This window comes from Pseudonaja textilis, chromosome 3 (genome assembly GCF_049901715.1).
Source record: "Pseudonaja textilis isolate UNSWEBS1 chromosome 3, rPseTex1.2, whole genome shotgun sequence".
NCBI classification, from domain to species: domain Eukaryota; kingdom Metazoa; phylum Chordata; class Lepidosauria; order Squamata; family Elapidae; genus Pseudonaja; species Pseudonaja textilis.
Genome location: NC_141992.1, coordinates 83,939,482 through 83,957,922, shown reverse-complemented (window position 1 = coordinate 83,957,922; position 18,441 = coordinate 83,939,482). Strand labels below are relative to the sequence as shown.

The following is an 18,441-nucleotide window of genomic DNA, read 5'->3' as shown; positions in this document are numbered from 1 at the left end:
GATAACTATTATCTATATATTGCCTTTATAGGGTATTTCAGGCCCCGCTGGTATGCAAGGCCCCATTGGTCCTCCTGGTGACCCTGGTGATAGGGTAAGTAAGTCTCCAAGGGTTGCAAATGTGCAGCCCAAGCATGCCAGATTGAATGGCTGGGGATGTAAACAATTCTTAAGGACATGCAACCATTTTGTAATTTCTTACTGTAGCTTAAAGGAATACTCTTGTGTTTTGCAAAACCATTATATAAATAAAATATTTTTCTTGCCATAAGGAATTCAAGAGTTTTTAGCTGATCCATTTCAGGTCAAATCTGACACTCTTCTAATGAGAAATAATGAGATTTTTAGAGATTCTCTAGGATAGGGTTAAATCCTTTTTGTCACTGTGCAGATAGGATACGCAGGGCCTTGGGTCTAAATTCTGCCACCTAAAGGTCATCTCATAGAGTTGGTGAAGGAGATGGGACATCCTGAAGGCTTCGGTTTCTTCAGGTCTCCCCAAAACAAGTCCACATTATTGAATGTGTTCAGGGTGACTGAACGTAAAGGAAAATGTTGTTATCAGTGGTGCAAATGAAAGTCGGAAGACAATTTCCATTATCTAACTTTAATGGATTGCCCAAGTCAGATCAGCAGATGTCTTGTTATTTCTGGGTGACTTTTAGTGATAACAGGTGGATGAACTGGAAATGTAGCTGGCTTTCTCTGTCTGTTTGTTTTGCTTGCTAGTACATCTGAAGGATAACTGTTCACATCTCTTGAGATAAGAGATATCTAAGGCCTTGTTATTAGCCTTCTGATACAACAGATTAGTACGGGTTAATCCATTTGCCCTTCCTGATTTCCCACTTAATCTTTAAATATTAACCACAAATATTTTTAGCATGGTAAATCTGCACCAGTCTTGTTCCCATTATGTCCCTTCTTTGCTTTGTCTTCTGTGTGCTGTAATTGCATTGCAGCATTTTGAGATTTCCAATAACTGATACTTTAAGGTCAGAATTGCATAGATCTTTGGATATTATCGGCATAAAACCACATGCCTATGTAATGATATTTCTGCAACAGTCCACCAATTTATCAAATGTAAAATTGGACTGAAATGACAACATCAAAAGCAAGGCAACTCAGATAATTCCTGGTCTTTGGCAACTGAAACCATTAGTGTGCAATCTGAGAAAACAATATTTTATTAATTTATGATGCCTAGACATTTAGAAAGTTTCTGGAATCTGTGCCTACAGCTTTTTCAGACAAAGAAGAGATAAATACTAGGTCACCTTATGCTAGATGTTGAAGGTACACAGGAGATAAATTGTTGCTAATCTCACCCTTGCCATGCTGTTTAACACTGTAGTTTTGTATTCTGAATGTGTCTCCAGGAGTTGTATATTCATACTTATGTATGTACTTGATGCTTATTGTTGCAAAGAAGATCCTAGCTAAGTTTATTTTCTCCTCAAAATTCCGTGCATGGTGGTCCTTGACTTACAACAGCTCACTTAGTGGCCATTTGCAGTGATGTATTAACCATTAAGCAGACTAAGCATGTGTTTAGGGCAGCAGGCCCAAAGTGGGCACCACAAAAACTTTCATATAGCCTAAGCCTGGCTTCGTTTGTACAGGAGGAGGGCAACAAGAATGGTCAGTGCTTAGGGCACCAGTGAGCCTTAATCCACCACTGGCCATTTGAAATTACAACAGCACTTTAAAAAGTGACTTATGACCATTTTTCAGACTTAAAACCATTGTACCCTCCATATGGTCACCTGATTTACATTCAGATGCTTGACAACTGACTCACATTTATGACAGTTGTGGTGTCCAGGGATCATGTGATAACCTATTGCAAAAGACAAGCAGATTCATGTAAGAGCTGTGTTACTAATTTAACAACTGCAGTAATTCATTTAACAAACGTGGCAAGAAAAGTTGTAAAATGGGCACCACTCACTTTACAAATTTCCCACATAAATGTTGGGGTCAAATTGTGGTCGTAAGTTAAGGACTACCTGTAGCTAGTTTGAAGAGCTGTGTAACAATGTTATGTGCAGTGCCAATTAAATACGTTTAGGATATGACGATGTATGTGTATATAGCTAACAACTTAAGTGATTAGGGAAGCTTTGATTATGTATTTGTGAGTATAATCTGATTTTTAATCTGTACACTAGCACATGCCTGCAATGCTGGTTTAATAAATTAAGGAATTAAAAAATATCCTCAGAATATAGACATTTTAACATTACCTTCATGAACATTAAAGAAAGACGAGTCAGCTGTTTCTAATAATGGTTTGCCAACTTCTTCTAGGAAGCTATTCCTAATTGTTTTGAGATGTTTTTTCTCTTAAGCATATGTGCATTTTATTATTGTGGCTCATAACAATTGAGAAATATATTAACATCCATTTTTATGTAAAAACATAAGAAATGCTTGAGTGTAAACATTCTTAAATTGCATTTCCTGAACCCAGATTTGAACCAGAATACACATTAATAAATGTTGCCATATATTTCACAACTTTAAAAACCAAACAAAAAATATTTTAAAGAAGGAGACACAAAAAGGCATATACCGTATGTAGACAAAAGTATGCTTATATGTGGGAGAGTACTCACAAAATATACATATTCCTAGAATCCACGTATGAAATGAAGAGGAATATGTAGACAGCAGTGTGTGCATTAAAAGAAACATGCACAAATACACACACACACACACACATACATACTGTTGTGGAAATTTTAATTAAAAAACTATAGAAATGAGATGAAATGAACATAAGATGGGATTTAAATCATTCTACTGTTCAATTTGCCACTGTAGTAATTAAACATGCTCTAAGATGTTTCTAATTTCCTGAATCTCTGTTTTGACCTTAGGGTCCACCAGGACGTTCTGGTCTTCCAGGGGCTGATGGCTTACCTGGACCCCCGGGTACCATGTTAATGTTACCAGTAAGTCTTACTTTGCTTTACAAAGGGTACATTTTCAAGCGACAAATAAGAATTCAATGCAGTATGATTAACTATTAATATTTCTCTTAATAGATCATCTAGGTCAGTGGTGGGATTCAATTTTTTTTACTACCGGTTCTGTGGGCGTGGCTTGATGGGTATAGCTTGGTGGGCAGGGCAGGGAAGGATACTGCAAAATCTCCATTCCCACCCTACTCCTGGGGGAAGGTTACTGCAAAATCCCATTCCCTCCCCACCCCACTAACCTGCTTTCCAGCTCTGTTCTCCTGTGCAGAGCAACAAAAGAAGACCCAGCCAATCAGAGAATAGATGGGAGTGGGGCCAGTCAGAGGTGGTATTTGCCGGTTCTCCAAACTACTAAAATTTTCCACTATCAGTTCCCCAGAACTGGTCAGAACCTGCTGAATACCACCTCTGAATAAGTCCTGGCCGTTGGAAAATTCTTAAAAGTTAGACAATAGCAGTGACCAATTAAAGAGCTAATTCCTGAACTGACATTTCAAGCCAGGAAACAAAGCTAGCATTATAAATTTTGTTCCAAGTTCTACTAAAAATCAAAAGATAATGATTTATTCTAGAAATGTTAGATTGTCTCTTTTTTGCCACGTTGTTTTTTCAAAAAGCATAGAAGTAGGTAGTGGTTTGGGAATGATGTTGATGTTCTTGATGTTGCCTTCTGCTCTTCAGGAAGACCATGGGCTTATATCAAGTGAAATAATGATATCCTTGATGGAGCAAAGTGACATTTTACTCCAAACTGTACAATGGCCTGAGGTTGTTTCTGTGAAATGAGGGAAATGCGCTGGCATAGTCTTAGGTTGTTGGAGAACCACAAAAGGGATGCTCGTTACTCCTGAAATAACAGACAAGGGGGCGTTCCTAATGAAAATGGAACTGCACTCCTTCCACCATTCTAGACAAGCATATAGAACAGGTTTTGAAAGAACTCTTTGTTTCTGTTGTTCATGTTGAAACAGGGGTGGGTAATTAATTTCCCAAAGGGTCAGATGAGAAACTGGAAAAGGCCAATCCAATGTAACCTGATTTGATATCCTCAAACTCCTTTACCTCAACTCCTCAGGCTGCTGCAGGTGAGGGGCAAGCTCTGCACAGGTGCAGAAAAGTACTTTTTCCTCACCCTCTTGCACAGAATGGGACAATTCGTCCCAGCCATGTCACAGCGGTCATATCACCATGGCCATCTTGTCATAGCCAACTTACCACAGTCATCTCATTGCAGCCAATTCACTACAAGATAACAACTTGCTGTGGGCAACTTACCCAGGTAATTTCCATGTGGGATAACTCAACACGATAAATGTTATCCACCACTGTTTCTTTGATATTATTTCCATTTTTCTCAATGGAAAGAATGTCAAAGAAATAGTGATGGATAACATTTGTCGCATTGAGCTATCCTGTGTGGACTTGTCCATGGCAACTTGTCACATGGTGAATTGGCCGCAGTGAATTGTCCCACAGTGAGTTGGCAAGATGTCTGTGGCGAGTTGGCTGTGGTGAATTGTCCTAGACACCTCCTGCGGCTTCCAGCTGAGTGAAGAAATGCATGGTGACTGCACGTAGCCGGATCCAAAGTCACTTCTTCTCTTGTCCCCCATGGCACACTTATTTACTTTTGATTTCTAATTTCTGACTGACCTCACATAGCCCATTCATGGTCCAAAGGGCTGGATAGGGCCTAGAGGCCATAAAATGCCCAAGTTTGTGTTAAAAGGTAATTTCAACAGGTCTGTTGTCTGAACTTTTGATACATACTAATTAAATACATTTCTGAGCTCATGAGTGATTAGATTTGTGACTAATTAATTACAAAAGCAACTTCTCTTACGGATGTATTTATGATGATAGTGTTAAAATTCCTAGGACTGAACTAAATTCTAGTTGAACTTTTACATAGGTCTATTCTGGGTTGACATCTTCTAAAACTTAAACTTAGCACCAGTGATGGAGGAGAGGAAACTTATATTTCTTAGGCCTACATTCTTATTGAGAGGGACTTCTTCATATGAAAAATGACCTTGATCTCTAATTAAAAGTTCCAAAGACATGGCAAGCTATAGTTCCCAGTAATATTTGCATTGAAAACATCTCCTCGATAATTTTTAAGGCAGAACTGGAGATTAAACAGCAAGACAAAGAAAGCTTGGGCTGCAGTTCCTCATTCATTGTCATCAAAAGCATGGAAAGCTTTAGAGCTTGGAAAGATGCCATATTAAAATGATCTAATTCAAATTTTCTCAAAACAGTGAGTTGGGCAGTATATAAATGTAGTAATGAACAAATACTTTGTATCAGTTAGTTTATTTAAGGTTAACCCATTCTGAATGAGCGATCCATTTGCCACCAGCAGTAATGATTAATTTTTTAAAAATAAAAAAAATAAAATTTGTGATAAATATACAACCTAAAAAACATCTATATAAAACACTATGATATCAAAAAAATGTTCTTAAAGATTTTAATGAAAAATATTTCATTAATGAATAGAGATACATGAATAGAGGTTAATTCTGAACTTTTCATTTTGATTTTTTTCTGTACAGTTCCGCTTTAGTGGGGGTGGTGAGAAGGGCCCAGCGATCTCACCTCAGGAGGCTCAAGCTCAAGCTATTCTTCAGCAGGCCAGGGTAAGTTGGGGTGCAGACCAAAGCAAAGCTGGAACACCTTATCCCTTCCACCCACCCCTTTTCGAGGGCTTTGTTTCTCATTGTTCAAAACATGCTGTGATCTGCCTTCTGACATGAGTGAAACCAGAACTGAAAATGAGTAGAGCTACAATGGAAGTGATTAGATGTGGAAACTGCACTGAGGCCTACTCTACGGCCTTTCCTGCTCCTGCCGTAGGGTGGGAAAATGTCAGCCCTATTAGATAATCCAGACAAGGACCAATTCTGCAAACATTGGCTATAGTACAGGTTCTAGGAGATGACCAGGGTCAGCCTGAGGGAGGGGTCAAACTCGTCATAAGTCATAAGTTCCAGCGCACCTGCAAGAGATTTAAGTCCAGCCCACCTTGAATGCCTCTCTTATCTCCCATGCATTTTCCTTGACTGCTAATTGGTCAGATACTTGTAGAGAGCTTAAACTTTCAATAAACCTTTATTCTCATTTTAACTGCCTGAATCTCCTGATTTGACACAGGTAGTCCTTGACTTATGACTGGTAGCTTGGCAGCCATTCAAAATTACAATAGACTTAACGATGGGGGCACTTAGATTCAAAATTATCTCAGTCAGCCTTCCCTGCCACAGTCATCTGGCTATACTTCAGGTACTTGGCAATTGGACCACATTTACAGCTGTTTACAGCATCCTGTGGCCCTGTGGCCATGTTTTATAATGGCCACCCTTTAATTCCAGTTTTTGGCAAAACCAGCCCATACTTCCCTTAAAACTGCAGTGTTCTCTTATCCACCACAAAAAAGATTGTAAAATCTGTTTGGTCACATGAGTGATCTAATTTATGACAGTCCTGCATTATGACAGTGATGAGCAGGCTTCATTACTGTCATAACTCATTTTGAAAGTCTGGTTGTGCTGTTTCTCGTTCTTATAGTTCAGTGAATTCAGGTTCAGGTGTCTGAAAGAATCACTTCCATGTGTTAATTGAACACTCTAGATTTAAAAGCTGCTTTAGCCCCTTTAGCCTAGATAATAGCACTTGCATATCTCAGTCAAGTCGTCTCCTTTATTACCTACAGGTAACAAAAACAAGCATAAATGTATTGAGTACTATTTGCAGAAAATGTTCTGCACATGCTTTCTTTTTTATTGTGTGTGTGGGGGGGTCTTTTTCAGGAACAGATATCAGCACTTTTCAAATACTTTCTTCCATGGCCATATGATCAAACTAGACATCTTTAACAGGTTCTGTGAAGGTTTGGTGGAGAAAAATTCACCCTTTTTCCTGACTTCTTGAGAAGAGGGATTAGATAATAGGTGTGTTTATCTTACTCAGTTTTCCATAAGGGACATTGCCTCCTGTTTTTTGTAGAATCCAAGATTTTGGCATTTTATCTGTATCATGCCAGAGTCATGATGCATTGCGATCTTTCCTTATAAAATGTAGTAAGGCTAAACAATGTTTACATAATAGTTAATTATCAATGACAACTGTCCTATTTGTTGGAAGTTATGAGTAGTTTAGCAAGTTAAATATTTATTTTTGTTCATTACAGATTGCAATGAGAGGTCCCCCTGGTCCAATGGGACTTACTGGAAGACCTGGTCCTGTGGTATGCAAAACAATTGTTATCCAAAGTGGTGGTTCATAAATAATTTGTCTCAGTTGCAATGCCATTTAATTGGCTGGGGTTTTAAAAAGAGTGATTTATTTGTCTGTCTATCTAAGACAGGGATGTCAAACTCAAGGCCCATGGGGCGGATCCAGCCTGTGGGGTGCTTCCATCTGGCCCACGGGGCCACCCTGAAAATAGTGAAAGGCTGGCCCATGGTGCCTCTGCAAGTGAAAATGGAGCTTGGAAGGGCCACATGTGGCCCTCCCGGGCTCCATTTTCTTTGGCAGAAGGCTGCAGGAGGCTGTCGTGGCTGAAAAAGTAACTCCTGGGATCTGTTTTTGCTGGCGGGTGGCTGCAGGAGGATTCTCCCAGCCCTGCCCAGGCCACCACAGGTGCCCCCACACCCACCCTGGTCACGCCCACCCCAGGCATGCCCATCTGGACCCTCGAGGTCAAACACAACCCTGATGCGGCCCTCAGTGAAATTGAGTTTGACACCCCTGATCTAGGAACTGTCCCTAGCATTAAGTTTTTTTTACAGGCAACTTTTTAGAAGCAAGAAAGCACTCTGCAAAACAAAATTAGGCAGTGATTGACTGCAAAGGGGGATGTAATCATGCAACAACGTTACATGAGTGAATGAGCTAGGATTTTCAATCATGCATGGGTTTGTTTGTGTTTGCTTTTAAAAATTATTATTGGCTGTTCTGATGGTATATATGTCCTTTATATTTGCTTTCCATTGAAATTTGTTTGGAAATCACTCTTCTGTTGTTCAACGTTTTGTCAGAAGGGTTTGGAGAGCATACAGGTGAAACTCAAAAAATTAGAATATCGTGCAAAAGTTCATTTATTTCAGTAATGCAACTTAAAAGATGAAACTAATATATGAGATAGACTCATTACATGCAAAGGATAGTTCAAGCTGTGATTTGTCATAATTGAGATGATTATGGCTTACAGCTCATGAAAACCCCAAATCCACAATCTCAGAAAATTAGAATATTACATGCAATCAATAAAGCAAGGATTGTACATAGAACAATATCGGAAGTCTGAAAAGTATAAGCATGCACTCAGTACTTGGTTTGGGCCCCTTTTGCAGCAATTACTGCTTCAATGCGGCGTGGCAAGGAAGCTATCAGCTTGTGGCACTGCTGAGGTGCTATGAAAGACCAGGATGCTTCAATAGCGGCCTTCAGATCTTCTGCATTGTTCGGTCTCATGTCTCTCATCTTTCTCTTGGCAATGCCCCATAGATTCTCTATGGGGTTCAGGTCAGGTGAGTTTGCTGGCCAATCAAGCATAGTAATCTCATGGTCATTGAACTAGGTTTTGGTGCTTTTGGCAATGTGGGCAGGTGCCAAGTCCTGCTGAAAAATGAAGTCAGCATCCCCATAAAGCTCATCTGCGGAAGGAAGCATGAAGTGCTCCAAAATCTCCTGGTGGACAGCTGTGTTGACCCTGGACTTAATGAAGCACAGTGGACCAACACCAGCAGATGACATGGCTCCCCAAATCAATACAGACTGTGGAAACTTCACATTGGACTTCAAGCATCTTGCGGTTTGTGCCTCTCCATTCTTCCTCCAGACTCTGGGTTCTTGGTTTTCAAATGAGATGCAAAAGTTGCTCTCATCAGAAAAGAGAACTTTGGACCACTGAGCAACAGACCACTTCTGTTTTTCTTTAGCCATGTAAGACGTTTCTGACGTTGTTTGTTGTTCTGGAGCGGCTTGTCAAGAGGAATGCGACATTTGAAGCTCATGTCCAGGATCTGTCTATGTGTGGTGGCTCTTGATGCACTGACTCCAGCCTCAGTCCACTCCTTGTGAAAGTCCCCAACACTTTTGAATGGCCTTTTCCTGACACTCCTCTCCAGGCTGCGGTCATCCCTGCTGCTTGTGCACCTTTTTCTTCCACACTTTTCTCTTCCCCATAACTTTCTATTAATGTGCTTTGATACAGCACTTTGGGAATATCCAACTTCTTTTGTAATTACCTTTTGAGGCTTTCTCTCCTTATGGAGGGTATCAAGGATGGTTTTCTGCACAACTGTCAGATCAGCAGTCTTTCCCATGATTGTGATTCCTACTGAACCAGACTGGGAGACCATTTAAAGACTCAGGAACCTTTGCAGCTGTTATGGCTTAATTAGCTGATTAGAGTGGGACACTTTGAGCCTAGAATATTGAACCTTTTCACAATATTCTAATTTTCTGAGATTGTGGATTTGGGGTTTTCATGAGCTGTAAGCCATAATCCTCACAATTACCGTATTTCCCCATGTATAAGCACCCCCTTTGTATAAGCCACCCCCCCCAATTTTTGGACTGTGAAGTTTTGAAAAAAATATTTTATTAGAGAAACAAGTTATGAAGAAAGAAAATTTACAAAGAAACAAAATTTGACGTCTAGATCTACAACTTCGGTCATGACGCCGAAAGCGGTGCGGGCGACGCTAGCAATCTACGCATCGGAACGAGAGTAGGAACGAAGCATTCAGGCCGATGCCTAGCGTATGCATTTCTATCGCGTACTCGCACTCGTAATCGTATCATCACGTACAATTTTTACAAAAAAGTATAGCATACTGCTGGAAAACCAGTTTATTCCTACTTTATTATTTTATGCATTTTTCACGTATAAAAAGTGTACCTGCTTTGTATATGCCACCCCCCTACTTTTTGGGCTTGAAAATTTTGGAAAAAAGGGGTGGCTTATACATGGGGAAATACGGTATGACAAATCACAGCTTGAACTATCTTACTTTGCATGTAATGAGTCTATCTCATATATTAGTTTCACCTTTTAAGTTGCATTACTGAAATAAATGAACTTTTGCACGATATTCTAATTTTTTGATTTTCACCTGTAACTTATGGGGATTTTGAAATTGTATGACAGAGGTTTATATGGTTTCTGAGCTGCCCAGCAGAATGAAATGTCTGCCTAAGGCAACAGATACTAAGAAGTTGCCAATTACTAAAAGATAAAACTGGACATTTCTGCATACTCCTAAATTAACCTCCATCCCCAGGTTGCAATAAAGGGTGTGGTCCCATAATCAAGGCTAAAATGAGGTTCAACTGCAAGACTAGGTAGTTTCCATATAGTCCTTTACTGGAATCCAACATACCCTGGCCTGGACACAGGCTCTCTTGATAAAAAAATTTTTTTTCATTTGATGATTAACGTATTTCTCAATATGCTTATTTGTCCCCTTGGAATTTGCACCATTTCTGCAATTTCTGAAGGGTTAATGTCCTCCACTTTTGACTTATTTGTACTGGGAAAAATGATTTAGAACTTTATTTCCTATTACAAAATAGGAGGTTCCCCCCTCTCTAATTTTTAAGTTTGTTTAAATACAGTATTTAATGAGAAGACCACTGGATATTTTGATTTCAGCCTGAAGTTTAAAATGACATTCTGTTTAAAAGAGAATGTCCCAGTTGTCTACTTTGGAAAAAAAGCAGAGCAAAATTGCAGACCTCTATATTATAGACTCACTGGATAGAGATTTGACATTTGCCAGCATTTTAAATGTTTAAATGACAAAAGCAGAACACTAGCTCTGCAGTTGTTAAATTACCTGGGCAATTTTCTTCTAATGATGGCTTCCTCTTTTAAGAAATGGATACTGTGCTGACAGAGATAATCAAAATGATTCATTTAAATGCTGCAGTTAAGCAGTTGCTATCTCTTTCCAAGCTATCCATGTGTATTTACAACAATATAAAATGATACTTATTACAACCAAGATTACAGACTTTGCATAAACCTAGTAGTCTTCTGAGGAACCTCAGTAATTACACCAAGGTAGAAAAACACTTAGACATAAAGGTCAAGAAGAAGTATGCTATTCAGAATGAAAGGATATATTTAGTTCCTAATGTAGTGTGCTGTTTCCCTGATTTGCAGAAGCAGGTTAGCCAGCACAGTCATCTTAGGGGCTCCTGTGACAGATCATTAGAAGAAAAATGTTAGCTGTTCTTTAGCCCAGAATTCTTTACATGTTCTGGACCAGGGATGTCAAGCTCACATCGTCACGGTGTCATCATGTGATGTATCGTGGCTTTCCCCCCACTTTGCTAAACCGGGCGTGGGCATGGCCAGTGCGTGACGCATCTGGCCTGCAGGCCATGATTTTGACAGACCTGTTCTGGACTGTCCCAGTTGCCATAATTCCCAAAGGCCATGTTAATCAGTAATTAGATAGCTGATGTCCAACATGGCCAAGAGAACTCAGGCTTCAGGGATGTGTGCTGAAAATATATTGTAAACAAGAACTGTTTTTGTCAGCTGTGCAGGTGGAATGATAAGTACAATGAAAACCTGAATCCTTTGGATAAAGGCATTGCTATTTATTGTTGAGGAAACAAGAGAGTTATATTCTTTGTATTTAACAATAACAAAAAAGAAGGTTTTGTTATGATATCAAACAGTGCTGGAGGTGCCTCAAAGCAATATGAGGAATCTGACAACTCTGTAGTGGGAATTACATTTGAACGTATGCTGCAGCTTTCTTGATAAAAAATAAGTCAAACTTTTTTTTTGTTCATGAAAACAAGCCCACTTCTAAATATTTTTACAATTCCCTCACTGCAAAAACTACAATTGGAAACTTGTGAAGGACGGAAAGCTTGGTAAAATAATTGACATTTTTGACAGCAGTTGTGATGGGAAATATATACTCTGTTGATTAAGTCAAGAAGAGACCTTACAGTGTGGACCTCAATGACTCTTTCTCGTGGTCTCTAGTCCCAAGCTCCATATTTTACAATAGACAACTGATTTTTCTACCAATCAAGACCTCAAAAAGGATACCTTCAATTCTTTTCTTCCTGGAGTGAAGGAGATTTAGAGAATGGAAGTGGGTCAGTTTGTAAAATAATTTATGAGTGGAGAGTTATGATCTGCCATAGAGAAGATACTTTCTTTTGGAAAATATCTTGCTTGACAGATTCTTGCATTTTCTCATGCAAGTGTCTGTAAGCAGTGAAATGAAAACTCTTCTTCCAAAAAGAAGTAGCAGTAATAGTGGGAGGAAAGGATATGTCAGCAATTAATTGTCTGCAAGGCCCCCATAGTAAGCATTTGTAATAGTCACCTGTTTACAAGCAAAGCAAAGTCCCAACAGATAGGTAGTTTTAGAAATCCCCAAATATAGTCTGTTCATTTTAAAATCCCCAACCAAAAACCTCTGGGATATGGTGATGTGGAATTGGGTTCCTCTAGCTTTTTATTTAGTGTACGCTCAGCACAGCTAGTCTGGAAAGTATAGCATTATTTGTTAATTTACAGGCTGCCATCCACTAGCAGAATATTTTAAAACCAATAAATGAACAACTGAAATGAAAGTAGGGAAGGCCTGCCAAAGCACCTGTCATAGATAAAACATAGAAGAGGAATGGGAAAGCACAGATAAGAAGGGATGAGTTGAAGGGAATGCAAAGGATTCGTTATACAAAGACCGCTTATTATGCTCCCAACTATAAATTATGCAAGAAAAAAAGTATTACTACCCTTCTCTAGGGTAGGATAGGAAGAGTAAAATGAAACATTGTGGTTAACTATTCCCCAGCTGCATAGTTTTGATTCATATCCTTTGGCCCAGATAACTCTACAATTAGCTCATTCTTGTCTCTGTGATTTGTAGGATAAAACATAATAAAACTGGTCCTCCTGCTTCCATTAAGTGCTTCCTTGCCAGATTATCAGAATGATTTTGTAGATTGCTGCTGATAGAAAAGATTACCACAAGTAACTAATATCTGAAGGTGTCTTGCAGCTGGAGAACCACTCTGTCATCTGTCACTAAAAAGGGTTCTGTGGAGTTATTTCACTGCTGCTGCCATTGTTTATCTCCTGTTTTCAGTAGAATATATTTTCCTTTTGGAATGAGGTTGTAGCCAGTTTGCAGGCAAGAGATATTACTGTATTGAAAAGTTCTCACTTCTGGCTGATGACATACAGGAGCATTATCAAGGAGTAAGATCACCCTTGTGAATTAGCAAGCCACACATTCTGCAGAGCTCAGTGATGCAATAAAAACATCTAAATGCAATATTTAATCAGTGTTGCTGATTTCAGTAACTTTGAAGTAAGTAGGCTAGAAGCCAGAATTTAAATTCTGAATCAGGGCTTAGTGTGAATCGGGGATTGCATTAAAATAGTTACCTTAACCATTTTCCACTTAAGCTAGAGAAATCCAACTATTTTTATCTAATTTAGAAAATTTAAGGAAAAGTCTTTTTTCTTCTCCCAATCTTTATTCTGCTCTACTCTACTACTCCCCTCCCCTCCCCCAGCAAAAACACCCCCAGCCGCGACTTCTTAATGAGTCCAAGAGTAATTTCTCTTTTAAAAAAATGCTACTTTTCTAACTTAGAATGAGTACTGTTTCTGGAGATCCAAGGCATAATATTTAACATTTCTGAATATTAATGAAGGTGACCTCACTCTTACCATCTACCCTTAAATTTCTCGTTCACCTATCCCTGCCTTTATTTCTTTTTACGCTGAATGGGCTACCTTTTTATTAAGTTTGGAGGCTTGTATTTCAACCCAAAACTCCTTGCTTGTCATTTTTAACGTTTGTGTACTGCCCAGAGTCCCCTGTGATAGATGAATACGCAGGCAGACGGACAGACAGATGCACAGATCTGCCTTCTCCAAAAGAGAGGAAAATCTCACTAAGACTTTAAAGGGAAGAACAAGCAGGATAGAGCTCTTACTAGTGCAGAAAGTTTCCCGTTGGGCATGTCCTTGAATATGGAATATTTTTTTCCTATGCAGAATCTTATTACATCAGTCCTGTCAGGAAATGCTGTACATATTTTCACCAACAGGGTTGGAAGGATTGTTTTGACACTGATGACAGGATCTTGTAGCATGCTGCCCACTCCCTACCTCGTTAATTTCTCTTTTTATTTAAAAAGAGGGCAAGGAGGTAGCATGAAAGAAAGAACGGTGACTTTGTTAGGATTTTTCAGGTATCTGCTTGAAGTCTAAAGGAGCGAAACTGAAGAATTTCAGGATTCTTCCATGGAGCCAGAGCCACCACTGTCATTCTCTAAATCTTCAGAGGTATCTTTACAATGGCCCGTGATTGTCCTTACACGGGTCTTGAGAACTCAAAAATCAGTTTGTACCATGTTCATGTCGTTGGTGTGGTGGAGAAATCTTAAAACATATAACTGGGAGACAGTGAACAACAGCCTGTCAGCTCCAGCACTGCAAATTGAAAATAGAGGTGACTGCCTATCACTATGAAATTACAGGGATGGGAACTGAGATTGGTGACAAAATCCATGTAGAGATGCCCTCAATTTATTATTGAGACTAGAAGTGGGTTGACCAGCATCTTTAAAGATATTTATTCTTGGACAGTAAATTTTAGGTTTAAGATGATGGCTGGAGTAAATAAAATTATGAACCAGTTTGATGTGAACATGTCCATCACAATCATAATCAGCAGTACAAAAGTGTTTATTTTTCTGTGTCAAAATGTGAGTCTGATTGAACTAAAACAGTATCCTCTTGGGCATCTATCCTTTGGTGTAGGGAAGTCCTGGCTCATCTGGTATCAAAGGTGACGGTGGAGATCCAGGACCTCAGGTAAGAGTCTATCAGCAATGAAGAAACAAATGCAAATGGTAGGTTTGTAATGGGGTCCCTCAATTTTAGTCCAAGAGAGCTGCTGGAGTGGTCCCAGTAACTGAGAGAATTGTTTCATAAGGCAATTTGTCTTTAAATCCAGGTGTAATCTGATATGAATAGTATCACTGCATTCAATCCTCCACCTACACTGAAACCTTCTGACTTCAAACATTCAATTTAATTGTTTTTTATATTTCTTCATTCTTATTTTCCCCAAAACATTGTACATTAATTTAGTTGCATAAACATACACTCGATTTTAATGGCTCCCCACAACAGAACAACAATGCTTTTTGTTTTGTTTGGTTTGGTTTACCTGATATGCCTTTGTAACAATAATATTTCCTGTTTATGGGACTTACGTTTGCAGAGAACTAATGATTTCTGTTCTCTACCCACCCTCATACAAATGTTCCTTGCTACTATCTTAGTTTGTACTTTCTACTAGTTTATTTTTTGTCTTTCTCCCATAAAAATACAAATAGGATCCAAGTATTTTGTGTTGCCTATGGTATTGTCCCCTGATGGATCTAATGATATTTTTACAGATCTTCTGCTTGTTCAAAACATTTTTCCATAATTGCAAACATGGAATACATTTTTGGGATGTAAAACGGTTAATTGGTTGCTTATTCCTACTAGAAAACTGCATTGTAACCAGCTTTGAGATCTGGGCACATAGGAAGAGTTGTAGAAATATAGCAAAACAATCCGTAGAATATTTATAGCAGTGTTTCACAAACTTAACAACTTTAAGATGTGTGCACTTCCCATGCTGATTAGGGAATTCTGGGAGTTGAGGTTCACACATACTAAACTTGCCAAGATTGAGAAACAGTGATTTATAGTATGGATATAAGAGAATTTATTTAAAAAACAATAACTTACTGGCATTTTATAAAAAAAATCTTCAAGAATTAATGTCCTTTTAAAAAAAGCAAATGTGATAGAAAATGAAGATTGTCTTGTCTACGTCAAACTGTACAGCTGGATATATAGTATAATGAAAGAAATTTGGTTTAAAATATTAAATGTCAACAATTCAGCAAAGGCTTTAATTTAAAATCTGTGGTGCCATCACAGAAGAGAGAATGAGAGATTTATGCCTGGACAGACACAGATCTGGAGAGACACAATGGATCTAATCAATCCATATGGGATAGTTTTCTTAATCCATTGTTTAATAGAATCTGGTTCCTGTCCTCCGTTCTTAGCAAGCACTTATTTTGTACAGTTTAAAGAACGGTATTTTATGGGTGTTCAAGGCTATGGAAAAGTCCTTTTTAACCTTTCAATATCAAAAATATTAGAAGAATTTTGCAAACTGGTTATTCTTCCAATGGAAGAGAACAGACGTAGCTCTGAGTTGAACAATGGAATCCTTGGTGCTTTCAGAGAGGTTGATCTTACCTACCTAGTTGGATAATGAAAAACCTGCAAGCAAACAACCAAGATTGGCGAGGACCAAGGACTTCACGTGATTACTCTTCATTTGCTTTGAAATCAATCTGAAATCATTTTTATTGGTCCTTTAGGCGACATCAATTAAAGACTTAGTTTGAGGTGGGTTATAATAAAGGAGAATCTCCTCATGATGTCCTTGATGCAGTGTAGCAGAAAATGGTTTGTGTGTGTGTGTGTGTGTGTGTGTGTGTGTGTGTGTGTACAGCATCTGCCACTTACATATGCATATATTTTCAGGGTCCTCGGGGCGTTCAAGGTCCACCTGGTCTGCCTGGAAAATCTGGTAAAAGAGTAAGTTTCGATGCTTTAAAATGGTCATTTTGATAAAAAGGACCTAGAATTATAGGATGTAATTATTATTTTTTTTAATTTTGTGATGTGCAAAACAGACATTTCTCTCCCCCCCACCCAATAGGGTCGTCCCGGTGCAGATGGAGCAAGAGGAATGCCGGGAGAGACAGGTTCTAAGGTTAGTAATTCTGGACTTTGATTATCTAGAGGCTGTTGTAATGTCCAGATTTCTGTTAGGAACCAGATATTTTCTTTTTGTACCATTATATGATTGAATGTGACTGACTTTGCAGAGCAGAGCAGGGAATTATGTATGAAATGGAAGTACTGTAGCTCTAGTAGCAATAGCAATAGCACTTCGACTTCTATACCGCTTTATAGTGCTTTGCAGCTCTCTCTAAGCGGTTTACAGAGTAAGCATATTGCCCCCAACAATTTGGGTCCTCATTTTACCCACCTCGGAAGGATGGCAGGCTGAATCAACCTTTAGCTTGGTGGGATTTGAACTGGCTGCAGAAGTAGCTTGCAGTACTGCACTCTAACCACGGCGCCACAGAGGCTCCTCCTAACACAGCTGTTGCTCCATTTTTGCAGACAGTGGTGCATCTTCATGGCTAGCAGGCCTTAACAAATAGAGGAAACCAGTTTATCTTTAGGGAAAACCTTTGGGTGGAGTATGGCTATTGTATGATGTCACTTGTTCTTTTACAGTATATCAGAAACAAAGCCACTTCATGATGTACTTTCCTTCTGAATGAATGAATGCCTGGAAATGTAAAGAGATGTTTCTTGGTAATCTGAACAGTAGCTTCTCCAAGTCTGCAAACCAAAAAGGAGAAGATGTTTAGAGGTCTCCAAAGAAAAGAAAGAAAAATCCTCCTGCTGCTTCGTATGAAGTGTACCCTTCCAGAATTTGAAATTTTTATCCTAAACCAGGAAAATGTTCTTTCTCTTTCCAATTATGTTTTACAAATAACATCCTTAGGATGATTGTTAGTTGCAATTCCAAATAATGTTCAGTTTTAGGGCAAAAGTATCCATCAATAAAATAGATGTATAATAGAATTCATTTATCAGATTGACCCATTTATTAAGACAATTATAAAATGTGAGAATGAATTGTTCACACTGTTATTGTTATTACTGTTATTCCTATTAGGGCGACAGAGGTTTTGATGGGCTTCCTGGACTACCAGGTGAAAAAGGACACAGGGTAAGAAAAATACGCATGTTTCTTTATCTAAAAATGTGGGTACATTAAAACTACATCTGGAATTGTCCAAAACAATTGTGACATTTTCCAGAAACCATATGATTTCAATATGTTTACAGGTTTTACATATGTTTATTCAGTCGTAACTGCCATTGGGTTCAGTGAGATTTATGCCTGGTTATGGGATGGAAATCAAACAGATAGTAAATTAATATGTATGGGATGTAGACTTTGAATATGTCTGCAGGTTTTCATTAGCCAGACTGAAATATCTCTTCACTGAAGTCAGTAATGCTGCTGTACATTAAAGTGATTGCTCAGATCAGACGTTTTCAAGCTTTTAAAGAATTTGTTAAATTAGTTAGTTGAGGGGCAAAAAAACCTCCAGAATCCTTGATCACAAGGCAAAACTCTAGTGATAGACAAAAGGTTGCATTCAAGACAACTTTTTTTTCTCTGTAATCTCTCATAAAATCCTATCAAGTTCTTGCAGATCTCTCAGCTTTTGTGGAATACAGCTTGAAAAATCCTGACTTATATTGTTTCTTCTTCTGTGGATTGTCAGTATA

At 38.7% G+C, this 18,441-nt stretch overlaps 1 protein-coding gene across 3 annotated transcripts in view; it reads left to right on the top strand.

Moving 5' to 3' along the window:
- COL11A1 (collagen type XI alpha 1 chain) overlaps window positions 1-18,441 on the top strand; it is a 269,505-nt gene that overhangs the window by 103,192 nt on the left and 147,872 nt on the right. For all 3 annotated transcript variants that reach the window (XM_087930269.1, XM_087930270.1, XM_087930268.1), the window contains 8 exons: window positions 32-94; window positions 2,886-2,960; window positions 5,546-5,629; window positions 7,180-7,236; window positions 14,809-14,862; window positions 16,606-16,659; window positions 16,784-16,837; window positions 17,819-17,872. In XM_087930269.1, the coding sequence (XP_087786395.1) occupies window positions 32-94; window positions 2,886-2,960; window positions 5,546-5,629; window positions 7,180-7,236; window positions 14,809-14,862; window positions 16,606-16,659; window positions 16,784-16,837; window positions 17,819-17,872 (495 nt within the window). The remainder of the gene's footprint in view (window positions 1-31; window positions 95-2,885; window positions 2,961-5,545; window positions 5,630-7,179; window positions 7,237-14,808; window positions 14,863-16,605; window positions 16,660-16,783; window positions 16,838-17,818; window positions 17,873-18,441) is intronic.